A 15,676-nucleotide genomic window follows, 5' to 3' on the forward strand; every position below is an offset into this window, starting at 1 on the left:
TCTTTTTTGAAGTTCAATTTTATTAGCAGCTGAAAAACAGAGTCCTGCTGAAGATGTTCTAGTTACTGATTTCTTCTCGGATCATGCACAAAATTCCACTGCAGCTGGAAGTATATTTGTCTGCTCCTCTGCACAAGTGCTGATCCAAATGCATTGCTTGTCTAAGACATGCTTTAATAATTTAGAATTGGCGTATTTCTCATGCTTATTCTTACTGAGAATCTTAATTCAACTACTAGTCTGTTCAGCCACCTGCATTTCAGGTATACCTCAAGAGGTATTTTCACAGGGTATTAGTGAAACATATTCAGTGTATACTTAAGATTTTTATTAAAGTCAAAAATAGCTCTGAAGGAATGAAGAAAAGAATAGGTACACTTTTCTAGTGCCTCCTAAAACTCTTGTTGCCAAACAGATCAGTGACCTTGTGGCCTTCTGGAAGAAAAAGTTGTTCCTTCTGACTGTTTAAATAAATAGCATTTCAATACTATTTTTAAAGTTGTTATTTTCATTAAAGACTACTCTCCTAAAATTTGGCCTGATGAAAACAGTTTGTTTTTTTACCAACCAACTCATTTATGAAATGTTAAAGTCAATTATGTTTTTAAATCAAGCGGTGTATTTGGCTTTGAAGATGAGTTTCAAATCAGAAATCTCTGCATGTGAATTCAGAGCTTCCTTGCAAGTCTTTTTTTGGCACTTGAACCATTGGGGAAAAGTCTAAAAAAGGTAGAATGTAAAAATCTATCCAGAATAGGTATGTATTTGAGTGACAATAAATGTTAGGTGAATAAAACCTAGGCTGCTGAATTAGGTGTGGTTTCATCTGCTAAGTCAAGTGCCAATACTTATGCAAAATTTTACATGGTATCTGAATTTACCCTAATGAAAACTGTGGCCTATGCTTTTACTAGGAAAAGTACCGAATGTCGCTGTTTTATGCAGTTTCTTGTAGACTTTCCTGTGATAATACAGAGGAAATTGAGGTAGAAGATCATTTTGAACTGAGTTGATAAACTATTGCAGGAAGGCTTAGCTTCAATTTTATCTTTAAATTTTATTTGGCTATGTCAAGTACTGAGAATAATGCAAATCATTTTTGAGGATTTGAATTTTAAGGAAAATCACTTTATGCTTCTGTTCAGTGTTGAAGTCTTATGGAAAACTTACTTGGACTCTCAGAAGCCTTTAGGCCCTTTTGTATCTACACTACTTTGCAAAGTGAGAATGGGGAGACATAATGATGTCGTGAAGACTTGCAGGGAGGTTTGTTGATATGTAGAGTAACTAAGTAGAAGTGGTTCTACAGATAAATATTTTCTAATTAATATATAAATAAACCACTCTAACAGAACTTGCATGGGATATGTGCTTAATATGGCTTACATGCTAGAACAGGAATATATTTGCTCCCCACATTATAATAGTCTTGATACTGTTTGTCATCTAATTGCTAAATTGCTTTATTTCTGGGAATTCATACCGATGTGATAGTATCTTTGCATCACATAACTTGCAGATTGTTCATTCTGTGTTCATCCTCCTTTTCATGGCATTCTTCTGTTTAATTTTGATATTTTTTTTCTTTTTTTTTTATTTTGCTCCTGGAAGATACTTGTGGGTTTAGCTAGGTAGAGTGCTGGACAATTTTGAGGGTATGGAGCAATTGAACTATAGATCTGTTCTCCCTTTTCTTCTAGTTTATTCAGCAAGTATGCCTTACTTGGAAGTATTGCAAGTCTTGCTTTTTAATTTTAGGGTAAAAGAAAAAGGTTAATCATTTGCTGTATTATGTATACGAGGAAAAAAAATTAATTCAAAATGTTTTACAAGGAAAATTTAGCAAAGAACAAAATCAACTACATTAGCAAAATAAACAGCAAGTAGGAAAAAAGCACTTGACTTCAAAATGAAAGAAGAATCCCGATAAATAGTAACAGTCATGGGAAACAAGCAGTTATCTGAAGTTTGATAAAAACTTAGAATAAATTCTTACATGATTTTGTTACATATTTCTCAACTAATTCCTCTGAAGTTATTGATTCCCCTTGAAATTGAAATTGAGAAAGAATTGAGAAATAGGAAACGTAACTCAGTTCTGCTGTAAAAAATATAAGGAGACATTAAAAACAATGACTGTTTCCAAAAGTTGTGTTGCAGTGATAAATACTGGGCACTCTGTTCTTTTCCCAAGGAAAAATTTTAATCATATGAAATCCAGTGTACAATGTGCTAAAACTAGAAACATTTTCTAAATGTTTTAATGGGGAGGAAGCTACTGTAGGAATCTAGAAAGGCTTCTGACTTTTTCTGATGACTTCTTAAACAATGTTTACCATTAAACAATGTTTACCATTAAGTTGATACACAAAGGGAATGTAATCATTTCTGAACAAAGCAGAAGAAGGTAAAGCTGCATGGTACCTCTCTTGCATGGGACCACAAAGTGTCCTCAAGTCATGAAGAACAGGAGAGTAAAGCAGACATACCAACTGAAATAGTCCCGACTTTTAACACAGCCTCTAGGAATGAGTAAAGAAGGTTTTCTCTGTCAGAGTCAGATAACAGTTTTTTCTGTGTGAGGGTAGTAGTTTCAAATGTATGCAACATCTTCTGTTAGTCTTGTGGGATAACAAGGTTTATTTTTATATATTTATTTATCATTATCTGGTAGACAACATATGCTAAAAGGGAAGAAAATATAAGCAACATGTTTCTACAGTCTAAGTTGTATCAGCAAAAGCAATAAATAAAAAACATTTTAAAGCACACATTTTCTTATTAGTTGAATGCTTTTTATTTAGTTCTTACTAGTTCTTATATCTGAACTCACATAAACCTTAACATTTTAAATAGCAGTAGATCAGTAAATATATGAAATACCCAGGTAATGCTGCAGATAGGGGTGCAAAACCTAATTAATTCTCTGCGACAATGGAAAGATTTTGAATGTGACAGCTGTTGTTTCGCATTTTATGAGCTTCACAGGAATGGCACTGCTGAAGGTAATCAGCTGCTTTGTGGAAGTGGGGTCAGAAAGGAATAGCAACTTTCCAAAGGGATGGAGAGATCCCACATAGAAAAGACCCAACATGGAGATGGGACAGGGGGGAAGATGATGAAGAGAGACCGGGGGGAGGGCAAGGATGAGGATGGGCCAGAGTTGCTGGTCCATGTCTGATCAGCTTCCGTGCTCAGGGTGTTTTAATAATTCAAAAAGAAGAAAAGAAACTCTTAGGGGAAAAAAAGTTTTCTAAAATGGAGCTAGGATTATTGGTATGCTCAATAACTTAGTGGTGAGAAAAGTTTAATTATAGTATTGTAGATCTTTATGTGTGGTTTTGAAAGACATTATGCTAAAACCAAATTATAAAACATAACTTAAAATCAGAGAAATATGTGCTTTTTTCTCTAGTATTCTTGCTTGTGTCTTAAGCACTCACACAACTTGCTATCAGGAACTGGTTTTATCCAAAAAAATTCAGACTGCTTCAGTATATCCGTTAGAGGGACATCATAAGTTAATGACATACTGATTGTGATGTATTGTCTACTTTCTTTTTGGATTATATATGCGGTGGATATCTTTACCTTAACACAAATACGATAATTGGTATTCAAGCCAGGCACACAGTCTTCAAAGTCGTGTAACTTTCATAGCTTAAAAAATATATATCATGCCAATTGTTCTTCATGGTGTGTGTCTGATCATTTTATATCATGGTCATAACTGATGGAAGATCATCTAAAACATAAAGATGGTAGTATCTTTCAAAGGCAATAATTTATAAAACTAGGAAGTATTTCTCTGCTCCCATCTACAACATACCCTTCCCCCAAACCGAAACCAACTAATTAGTTCAGTGCAAACAAAGTAATCTTTCTGGTAAGAAGATTTGAATGAAAACAACTCACCCTTCACTAAGGTAGTGGTCATGGTGACTCATTAAAGGAAGAAGTCCAAAAGTTTTCGGGTGCACCACAACTGCTGCCAGTCTAGTGGAAGAAATCTGCCTTTCAGTTTGTGTAGGACAAGATTTGCTCAAGTGCTTTCTCTACTGTTAAAAGATTTTCCTTTGTGTATAATATGGATGATTTAGAAGAAGCTGTGTCAGCACTGATTTATACATTGACAGCTAAGGATAATAAGATATGGGCAAACATACAGCTCACCCTTTTACAGATTAACCTGCAGACTGCATTAGGCAAATTTGATGGCATTAAAAGATTTTTCCAATTTGTCTGGAAACAATTTCTCTTTTGTATTGTGTCAAGGGTAACATTTCATGCCATTGTACTAATTTAAATAGCTTTGATGAATTGTTCAAGAGGTTAGAGAATTGTACTGTGTATATATTTTACCTCTTTAAAATAAAAAGGCTATTAACTTAATTGTTAAATGAAATTCATTAGTAAAAATTGAAGGAGCCTGAGAAAGTAGGCTTAAATATTCCAACACTGCAGCACTGGTGCTGTAACATTGCACCAAAATGATTAAAGATCATATTCAGGAAATGATAGTTTGCATTTAGCGTTCAGTACACAGAAACACAGACACTGTTACAGTTATGAAAATATTTTATTCCTGGGTAGTAGTAATTCAGATGAAAAATATGGATGAAACTAGAAGAACTTTATAGAAGTTGGTACATTACATTCAACAGTGGGTGTGATGATTTACTGATAAAGTAAAACATTATCATAGATTCAGAAGAATCACGGAAAATGCTTTAGTAAAAGCCTCATTAGTCCTGCTAGCTAATACATAATTGAAGACGGAAGGGCAGAGTTCATTTGTATTTTGTTCATTTTCTTACTATTGTTCACACACATTTACTCATATATATTATCTGACACTGACAAGTTACCGGCTTGGAGAAGATCTTCTGGTTGTTTAAAGTGAGGTTGTATCATCTTTGCTTTGCAAGTCATGCCCTGAAATGCCTAAGACGTGTGGCAGTATTTATAGGAAAAGCTTTTATCAGCGGAGAAACCGTGACTTTGTATTTGCATGGTTGTTAATTTCAGCAGACTTTTTTAACTGGGCAGTATGTACTGTGTCAATGTTTTGAATTGAAAAGGTAATAATATCCTTCAGAGAAATGAATGTAAATTTTTCATAACTTAATACTCAACGATTAATAATGTATAGGATAGATTGCTGAGTTTTATGTCCAGAATTCAAGTGCTCCGTTACAACATCCTATCTGCATGTATTTGCAGAGAGCACAAAGTACGTAGAAAACCACACACTGAAGGTTACAGCAGAAATACTCGTTCCATTTGGAGCAGAGTTAAAGGAGATAAGTAACCAAGTATGTAAATACCTTGGACACTATTATTTCTACATACAGAAATATTCTAGAAGGTAATTATTCTAATTCCCCCCTGCACCCCCCACCCGGGCCAGGCGTGCACGCACGCAGAGAGACCCCTAAAAGCGGTGTCTCTCACCGGTCCCTGCCGCGGCGGCTGGAATTAACATGCAGCTGGGCTGCTCTGATAAATGGATTCTGTTAGGTCACCGAGGGGATGCGTGTGACATTAAGTGATTTACCGTCCTTTACCTTAATGAAATTGTTTCAGCAAGATGACGCTGAGAGCTTTTAATGGATAGCTTTTCTTGATGTAATGAAATTGCATTCCTTTGGCATTTAATATAAGGTGCAGTTATTATTTACTGGAGCTTTCCCAGCGCTGCTGTTTTGCGCAGACAGTTCAGAACAAAAAGGGATTTCTGTGGCAGCGTGCAGGCCAGCATGCTGTGTGACGGTCTCACGCGTACTGTTCGCGTATTCGCAAGAGCCTTTCAGTTAGCGCGGCCTAGCTCCGCCGGCCCTTCGGGAGGCTTCCTTTGCACCCAACGCTGCCAGCCCTCGTCTCCCTTACAAATACCTTCCTAATCTGTTTAACAGGCAACTGGATTACAACCAGATCAGCTGTATTGAAGATGGGGCATTTAGGGCTCTGCGCGACCTGGAAGTGCTGTAAGTATTCCTTGTATCTCTGACTTGTAGCAAGAGCTCAGTATCTGGGGAGTACTAATGTAAAAGCTTATCTACGAGCTGCAGCCTGGTGTCAGGATGGTCTAGAGAAAAGATGTCTTAAAATAATCCACTGCAATGTGCTATAAAATGGTAAAAAGATGTGGAGAGGCAGAGATAGTCCTTTACTCTGCAAGACAGCCATTAAACACAATTTAAAAAAAAAAAACAACAGTTGGCAGATACTGTAAGAAAATAATATATTTCCTTTTAAAATGGGGGGGGGAGTATTAATGAATGCAATTAATTGTGTAAATTATCCATCACTGCTGAAGTGCTGAACATTTTCAGGATTGCCTTTGTTGTATACTCTGACATCAATTTGATCTTTCAGACTCTGTTTAAGGAAAAATATACTACATATATTTGACAATCTGGATGTTTTTAAAGAGGCACTTTTCTATCAAACACTCCTGTTATGTGTTAAGGTGTTTAGCATGTCCATGTTAATTGCGGGGTTTTTTAACCTTTTAAATTTCATGTGTATAAATATATATATGTGTAGGAAAATATCTTTTTCATGTCACTGAAGGTTAGTATTGCAATACTCTTTTGAATACTTTTTCTCACTGTCTCAAAGTGGCCATCAGTGAGGTTAAAGGTAACAAAATTATCATCAGTGACCCCTGACCTGAAAATAGTTACTGTAATGAGCAAAGTGCCTCAGTTCCCAAAGAATCTGAGGCACAGGACACATTCCTGAAATATTTGCTCTGTCAGTCAAAATGTCACATTTTTTCTGGGCTTTCTGCATTAAGAGAAGTGAAAGACTGTGTATCAGTGAGTTACTTCATGTTAGTTTGAATTGCGCTTGGTAAATCACAACAACTTGAGGAGGGTGAGGGAGGGTTTTTTTGCTGTGGTGTTTGGTTTTTATTTTTTAAGATTCTGAAGTAAAGAAGCTTCTCTGGCAATAGATAGTGTCTATATGTCCAAGAAACTAAAGAATATGTGAGCTGCTCGTGGTAAAGTTTTTTATTATCGAGCAATAGTTGGTCTTACGAGTGAATGAATCTGACAGCTAATTTTTTTTTTTTTTTAACTTTGTAATCATAGAATAACAAGTCTATTGTTAACTTTCTGGTATAAAGCCATGTAAAATGTACTGTGGGTTCAATATTACATCTAATTGTGACGTTGATGAATTGTTGGTTGTCTGTCAGTAAACCCAATGTTGTGTAAGATTTTTATCTTTGGAACTCATATATATGACAGAATCACTTTTCCAGTAATGTCTTAATTTAGTTATTAAGTTTTTTAATACAAGCCTTTCTTTATAATTGGAAGTGTTAAATGTGTATTTTAAAAAACCAATCAACTATTTTCTGCATTTTTTAGTGCTTGCAATTTTTAGTGTTCTAAAAAGGTCATCCTTGCCAGTTGAAGTCAGTGGTAAAATTTTCACATCAATTTCAATGAATGCAAAAAAGAAAAAAAAACTCTTAAAATAATAGTCTGCTGAATAAGTAGGTAGGTAGAATTTTGTGAATGAATATACATAGAATATTAGGATTGTTCAAATATACAACTAAATGTTTACTATCTTGAATTATATCATAAGCAATGATGTAAAGATTAAGTTTTTTAAAAATTGACATAGATATTTCAAACACTACTGAAGATTTTGTATCTAATTCAGCTTCCTTTCCAATATGGCTTAAAGAATGAAAGATAGTAGATCAGACCATACTGTATATGCACTGAGGAGCGAATAAGACTACATATGTTGTTTCCATTTGGAGTTAATTATTCTATCTAAGCACAGAATGTGTGTATTAGTTCAAACTGCAAGTATACGATAAAGCTTTTAAATAGGTTGTAATCCTGTTCAGTGACAGTTTGAAATGTTTACAAAAGTAACAGGTCTTATATATTGGTTAAATAATTGCAGAATCTTACAGGCTGTTAGTGTTAAAGATACAAAATCAACCTGAAATCTGGACAATTCTGGAAGATGAAAACGATTATAGGTATAATCCTCCCTATGAATTTCTGTGAAATTTTATTTTTCCTTTTTCTATTTCTTTCTTTCTTTTTTTTTTTTTTTCAATAAGACAAAATCAGACTATGGGAAAATATATAGTGCTGTCATATTAAAAAAATTAAAGTATCTAAGAAATGAAAAAAATGTCTTTCAGTCATCATACTTTGCAATAGTATGTAACACTTAGGTAAAGGTATTGAGCCAACTTTTTTTTTAATTACATCTCTGTAATGAAATCAAGCATTTTCATCATTAGGTAGAAATAGTTATGAAAATTATTTAATTCCTTATGTGTGTATCCCTTACATCTACTCCTGATATTTTTCTTCACCCTTGCAAAAATAAATTAATAGCTCATGTATACAAAATAGCAAGGCAAACATCAAACATCTGAAATTGAAAATTAAAACATTTGTAGGTACACCTTCTTTAAACAGCTAACAGCTATGGAAATAAGTACTGATTTCCATTCCCTTCATTGAAAAGATACGATTTCAAAACCTTGTAAGAAGTTATGCAGGAAGAACTATGGGAGCTGGACATTGTAAGAAAATCCTGCTAAGATTTACTGGTTGTCATTTATTCATTAAGACACCTTTTCTGGATATACCCACTTGGCCATTTTTTGTTGTTTCATTTTTGTTCTGTTTTGAAAAGGGGCATGATTCTCCCTTTTTCTTCTTTTGATTATTCTCCTCTTTGTTTATGTAGCCCTAAGAGCACACAGGGGAGATTCCTTATGCACAGTGAAGTAAACATTTAGGACACGGAATGAGTAAGCACACAAAGGTAAAATGCAGCACATTGCACCAGTAATTAATTGCTTGGTTATTGTGGAGGTGTATAGCCTGATCCTGTTCAGGGTGCTGTGGATTTATCTTTCTGTGTTTAAGGATCAGAGAGGACTTAAAAATTTATTCAAAATGAGCACAAATTATACTTTGTGCTTTAAAAAAGAAAAAAGGAAAAAGTAAAACACTTTTTGTTTCAAAATGGCAAAAAGGTTTGGTTAGTGGAAATTATTATTTATTAGTGCCATAGTTATATGTTTAAAATCTCAGAGCACATTCTCCATTCTGCTCAAGTGAGTAATCTCTAAGTCAAAACTGTAAATTCTATCGCTTGTTTCCTTGTTCTGGAGTCAAGCTTGTTTGCATTTTATTTGCAGCCTAAAGACAATATTTAACTGCAGGATCGTTCATAAAGTTTCATTATCTTTACAAACTACACTTACCGAGTATGATGGCTCTGTGCTAGCCAATAATTGGCTAAGATTTTTCCTAGTTCCTATCTCAAGTTCCAGGCACCTTGTCTAAAATTTATTAGTTTGCTGAAGTATTAAAATTCCTGACTCCTTCCATTGTATAGCAGAAACTCCCCTTTTGTTCATGCAGCTCTGGATCATCTATAGCAACTCTGTTCCATATAAAAACTAATTGCAGCCCAGAGTTAATATTTTCCTAAAATTCTTGAAAAAACAGGCAGTTCTTGTATCCTCTGTCAAAAAATGTGGACTCTCAGAAGCTAGAAAGAGAAACCAGAATCCTAGAATCAAGGCATTTTCTCCAAGAACTCTCTTTTTTACATCAGGATGACAAGCTTAGCTTGAATGCCATAGATGTTCTCAACCTTGGTGGAAGCTCCATTTGAGTGAATCATAGGTTACTGGGACCTCAGATTACTTAGGACTATTAATGGAATTGTCAAACCATAGTGTTTTACCAGGGATTGAACAAGGAGGAAAAGTATATCTAAAGGCCTGCGTTTTTTTCCTGGTACCCATCCCTAAAAACAGTACACCATGATCTTCATTAGCTATGCCTTTTTAAAAAGTGTATTAAACGTGACATAACTGTAACATGTTAATATGCCTCTTCTTGACTTTGCAGCACTCTCAACAATAACAACATCACTCGACTGTCTGTGGCAAGTTTCAACCATATGCCCAAACTCAGAACATTGTAAGTAGTCCCACTGAAACTGGCTGCCATTTTTATCAGTCCAGTGTATCATTTTTACCTCTGCCAAGTTTTGTCAGTGGTCTATAAATACGTATACAGGCAAAGAAAGCATAAGCTCAATGAAGAAAAAGAGGTATCATGAGGTTGATGAGTGTGAAGTCTGTGTATGTGTGTATGGCAGCTAATTCTGAATGGTAAGGCTAACAGGTGACCCCAAAGCTGATACTTGGAGCTCAGGAGATAAAGAAGCAGTTGCTTCCTTTTCCGTCAGCTTTTTTAGGATGTGGGATGAGTAAGTCTATGAAAATGGTTTCATGGCCTTTTCCGAACTGGGTTTTCCATAGTGCAGTATTCAGTCACAGAAAAGCTTCACCTTCTAACAAAAAAGATGAGGGCAGGAGGGATTCTCTTTTACATGTTACAGCTGTGTAGAGAAAGAAATTGATGTTTTCTGAAAGTCAAAAATTTGTTTTACTTTGAGCTATTGAATGGGTCACTTTTCATTTAGGAACATGGAAGAATCTTTGATTGGCTGTCAGATTTGATAAATGGGAAATCTTTATGCTTTTATTACTGTACTGCTAGCAGACCTAATTAAACTAAACTGGCTCTCCAACATTTTTTGTAACATAAAATTATAGCATCATCCGGTAGTGCTATTATAATTAAAGTTGTGTCAGCATTTACAATAAGGTCCCCATTTTTAGAGGTTATGACTTTCACAGAAGAACACTTCAGGCTTCTAAAACAAAACACAGTGAAAAGAGTGTGTATGCAAGTAATACAATTTGGGGTTCTTTCTTTTGTATGTTTATACTGAACCAAGAATAAATGTATATATTGTGTTGAGTGGCAAAAGCAGAATATATCAAGGTTTAGTCCTGAGACTCTCTTTCAAACAGATTTTCCAGTGATGTGGGAATCAAAAATGAATGGGATGTTTCTATCAGAGTTCAAGAGTAGCTCTTACTGTTAAAGAACTACTTTTACAAAGAGCCTGTCCATTTTCTTTGTGCATGTTGGGTTGCACAACTGTTTTGAAATCAGTAGGGCTATTCACTGGAGTTAACATACCATTCGTAACTGAAGAAACTTCATGCAGGTGAGGAGTTCTGTTGATTTCATAACAGAATTGTAACTATTCTTGCTTGGACAAATACAAGAGTACTTAAATAGTGCTGACCATGGGCTTTTGGTGGCCTCAGTTATATTTTGAGGCTAGAATCTCATTCCATTCTTTCGGGTCTGAGACTTGAAAACATGAATGTCTGTACCTCTTTCAAATCCTCAAATACAGTTTATATTCTGAACCACAAATTACGGTGAACCAAATTAGCAACATTTACACTTTTTTGGTGGGATATTTCATCTTTTGAAAATTTATTTTAGAAACCAAAGAAAATGGACACACAGAGTCCTAGATTATAGCTGTAACATCCCATTTGCAGTCAGAATATGCTTGTATAACCATATTGATTTCAGCGGCATTAGTTCTGATTTGCAATGGTGTTCTTGCCTACAGCTGGCCACAGATTGTACTGAATGAGTGTGCTGTATTGTGAGCTATGTTTGCAAAGCACCCACCCAAGAATTAGTACAGAAAAACACATTGCCTTTAATTTCTAGTCATTTGGGAGGGGGCAAGTTAAAATCTTTTGTTTATGTTGGTTACACATTTCATGTTGCTTTACAGTTGTTGGGGTTTTTTTAATGGATTAATTAGTCCCCTTGTCTAAATTCTGATTTTCTTGCACTTCCTTTCCAGTTACTTAGTTAGGATTGAGCACATCAGCTAAAAAGGACCAAAATGACATTACTCTGTTATGGATGATTCTGAGTAACGATTTGATTTATAGCTGTGGGCATCCTTTTCTGTAGTTTGACAAAATGTAAGAGCCGGAGAAAAGTAAGAGCCAGAGAAAAGTAATTTACCTAATTTAGTGAATACATTTGTCTGATATTTTATCAATGGCAAAGTGCTTTTTGCCACTTGGCAAGGAGCCACGGTCTTACGTTGGACCCTGCCAACACAGGCGACTTACTTAATTCCATTGCTTGCTGCCATTTGGTCTTTTAATTTCAGGCATTGCTTAGAACGTAGGTCCCTAGGAGCCAAAAGCAGCTAATCCCCCTTTCTGTGATTAAACAAAAAGAGAGGAAATCAGAAAAGGGATGTGAAAGAAGGTGGTTTATATTGAGTTATTACTCTGTCTTGTTCAGCAGAAAATGAATATGACCTGTTAAAGAGATTTTGCAGGCTGTTTCTATAGAGACTAATAATGGCCAGACTTACAGATATATCTAATTGGAAACCAAATCTTTTATTAAGTCTTTTTTCTGACAGTATATTAGTACTATAGGGCAATTTACTTGAGACATTTTTGTCTTATTCACTATTTGTACAGATCTGGACTAAAGAGTCCCACGGCAGCTTTCAAGCTCTTGAATATTTACTTCTTTCTTTTAGACAATAGAAAAGAAACTACAGATAGGTTACTGTATTAGGAAGCCTTCTTTTTTCTTCCAATTAAATAGACCACAAATAAAAAGTAATTTTGCTGCTTGTATAGTTCTGTTTATTAGCATTTATCTCCCAGACTTCCAATGAAAGATGTGAAAAATTGATTCCTCATTAACAATTTTTATTAATAAATTGGCATAGTTGCTTGCTGAAGGTGGGGCTGAGCAAATTGGTTGCTTTTCTGTTTGTTCTTCCTAATTTAAAGGTATTGACATGTTTCTTTCCATGCAGTCGTCTTCACTCCAACAACCTCTACTGTGATTGCCACCTGGCCTGGCTGTCTGACTGGCTGCGGCAGCGGCCACGGGTCGGTCTCTACACCCAGTGCATGGGGCCGTCCCACCTCCGGGGACATAACGTAGCCGAGGTCCAAAAACGGGAATTTGTCTGCAGTGGTAAGGGAAACATTCGCTCACCGAGTCCTGTTTTAAAACGCACCTACTGACAGCTCAGCAGTGATTGCTAGGGCTGCATGTTGACTTTTGCTAGCTTTTGCATAATCCAAGCATTAATGTTTATTAAAAAATAAACTAATCATTTTTATTGCTGTTTGTTTCTTGTTTGTGGGTGCTTCTGTCCTTACAAATTTTGTGTAAATGCTGCATTCACATAGATTATATAGCCTTCTAAAAGTGTAATTATGGGGGAGAGATGCGGAAAATGAAATAAAAGGTGCACTGACTGAGAACATAAGGCCTTTAGTAATAAGGAATTATTCTTTTTTAACTAAACAGCTTGTTGCTTTTTCTTGTTGTTATTTTCTGCAGTTTAAATAATACTCTGAATCCCTAAGTAACTTTCTGAATGTAATTAGTGTGCTTTAGTACATCAGGTTATTTTCTGATATGAAATAATGAAATGACTAACAGTTCATTACTAATCACATTTTCTCTATTCAATTTTTTTTTCCTTTATTCATATCTTCTAGATGAGGAAGAAGGCAAGTTTATCTTTCTTATTTAAATATTTTTAGACTCAGATTGAAAATTTTCTGTAAACTTTGTCTACTGTTTCAAGTTTCCTCAAAAACATTAAAAACCAGCTGGAATAGAGCTATCTGTCTTTTCAGTGATTCAGCAGGGTTGTTTCTACTGGTTGATTTTCTGCAGACCCCCAGAAACCTATTGCCAAAAATGCCAAAATTTGCACAGATCTATGCTTTTAAAAGAGTTTTATGGAGAGCACAATGTTTTGTCCTTATTATACAGCCTCTGACATCAAAGCGTAAGGCACTGCCACCTTCGCATGGCAAATGCTAACAGTATTCTTACTATTAATTCTGCCTTTATGTACACTTAAAAGGGTTCCTAACAAGATCACTTCATGTATCTTATTTGTAAATGGTATGGATGCAGAGCCCAAGTGTCAAGACCAGTTTTATTACTTGGTTCTTATAATGCAGATTTTGAGGAAGGGGAATAACCATGTTTTGTTTAAAAAATGCAGGTGAAATATTTCCTGCCTGTTAGTATAAAAAGACTAGTATGTGTTACTAGTTTTGGCAGCTGCTTGTACTTTTGTAACATGTGCATAAATGTGAAATCAAATTATTATATTGTAAACTACTATCTCAAAAGACTAACCTTTTAGTAATTTAAAACTCAAGAAGTTGTTATTTGAAGTTGTAAGTAGGAACACCACTGGCTGCAACTTACATTATCAATGTACCCTTCCTATGTTAATATATGACATTAAATATAGTGAGAGAGATCTTAGATTAAGTTGTGGTTTCATAGTTAAGAAGGTTTTTTTCCCTGAGAATTTCAAAACAGTCTCTAGCTTTTTCTACCTTAATAAAAAAAGAAAGAAAAAGAGGGCTTCATGCCTTTCTCATCCCTTTGTGCCTTTCTGTATCATTACAAAACAGCAATTCTGTATCATTAAATCGATACAAGAATGAATGCATTAATATCTTATAAAATGTGCAATCTATCTATTTGCAGGAAAATATAATAAGTTGTTTACTTTCTAAAACATACCTAAATATGAAGTGATTATGTTTCAATGCAATTATAAATGCTGAGTTTAACATATAGCACAAGAATTTGGCGGGGAGAGGAGGGGGTTGGAAGTTATGTAAATTAGCCACCTGAGTTAGTAAGAATATTAGATTGTGGGAGGAAGAAGTCTGCTGAGCTAACACAAAGAGTGATAGTATGAGCTCTGAAGTCAAAGCTTTTATTTTAAATTTTTGAGTGACTGAATGAAAACATCATAACTCCAAAATTCTCTGTAAGCAATGTGTAACTGAAGGACTATACTCAAATAAGTATTTGCAGAACAGAACATAACTAGCAGGACACCTTCACTTTTTGTAACAAAGTTCATTCATTTCTGTTGACATGCATTTTTAATATTACACAAAATTCTGAAAACTGAATAAATCAGTAATTAGTTTTTTTAAACCACCGAATAAATAAAGTATACCTGAAGAATGGATCACACTTAGTCTTCTTTAACAAGATGATTTTGAATGTGAGTTGCTAAAGAAGTTGAAAAATGATGTGATGCCTACACAGTAGTTGAGCATTTGTCTTTCATCTCTCAGTATCGTATCAACTTGTTGCTATTAAGTGGGTATTTAAATTCAGGCAATTCAAAAGTATTGATAGGTTACAATGTTTATCTTTGAAGTTCTGCATTAATTGTTTCAAGAAAGTGTAAAATGTGATGTTGAGGTAAACTGGACTACTGTTTGACAGTATTGTGCAACTTTAGGAGAAACTCTTTTCCTTTGCAGGTCACCAATCCTTCATGGCTCCGTCCTGCAGTGTCTTGCATTGCCCTACTGCATGCACCTGTAGTAACAACATTGTGGACTGTCGTGGGAAAGGCCTTACTGAGATCCCAACGAACCTTCCAGAAACCATTACTGAAATGTGCGTAATCTGACTTTTTTTTGATGAACTTGCAGAAAACGTTTTTTTCCTATGTATTCATTTTTGTTATTTGTATAAATTCATGCATTATATAGGGTAGGAATTTTGGAATACACATTCAAATTCAGATCTAAAAGGAATATGCAGGTATATGAAAATATTGAAGACCTTTATGTTCTGAGTTAGCTTTGTATGTACTATTCACAATCTGTAGTTAAAAAACTGCATTCTGAGTTGGTTTTAAAGAGTTCAGGAATGTTGCTTTTCTGCAAGTGAGTGGCTTTTCA

General features: G+C 35.0%; 1 protein-coding gene across 21 annotated transcripts in view; it reads left to right on the forward strand.

Moving 5' to 3' along the window:
• Positions 1–15,676, forward strand: part of SLIT2 (slit guidance ligand 2) — a 274,531-nt gene that overhangs the window by 163,295 nt on the left and 95,560 nt on the right. For 15 of the 21 annotated variants that reach the window (XM_030013996.2, XM_030014001.2, XM_030013938.2 and 12 more), the window contains 5 exons: positions 5,916–5,987; positions 9,918–9,989; positions 12,742–12,905; positions 13,439–13,450; positions 15,251–15,389. In XM_030013996.2, the coding sequence (XP_029869856.1) occupies positions 5,916–5,987; positions 9,918–9,989; positions 12,742–12,905; positions 13,439–13,450; positions 15,251–15,389 (459 nt within the window). Of the gene's footprint in view, positions 1–5,729; positions 5,988–9,917; positions 9,990–12,741; positions 12,906–13,438; positions 13,451–15,250; positions 15,390–15,676 lie in introns of those variants that run through there. The other 6 variants (XM_030013948.2, XM_030014013.2, XM_030014043.2 and 3 more) reach the window with 2 other exon arrangements.

The sequence above is a fragment of the Aquila chrysaetos genome, chromosome 1 (genome assembly GCF_900496995.4).
Source record: "Aquila chrysaetos chrysaetos chromosome 1, bAquChr1.4, whole genome shotgun sequence".
Lineage (NCBI taxonomy): Eukaryota > Metazoa > Chordata > Aves > Accipitriformes > Accipitridae > Aquila > Aquila chrysaetos.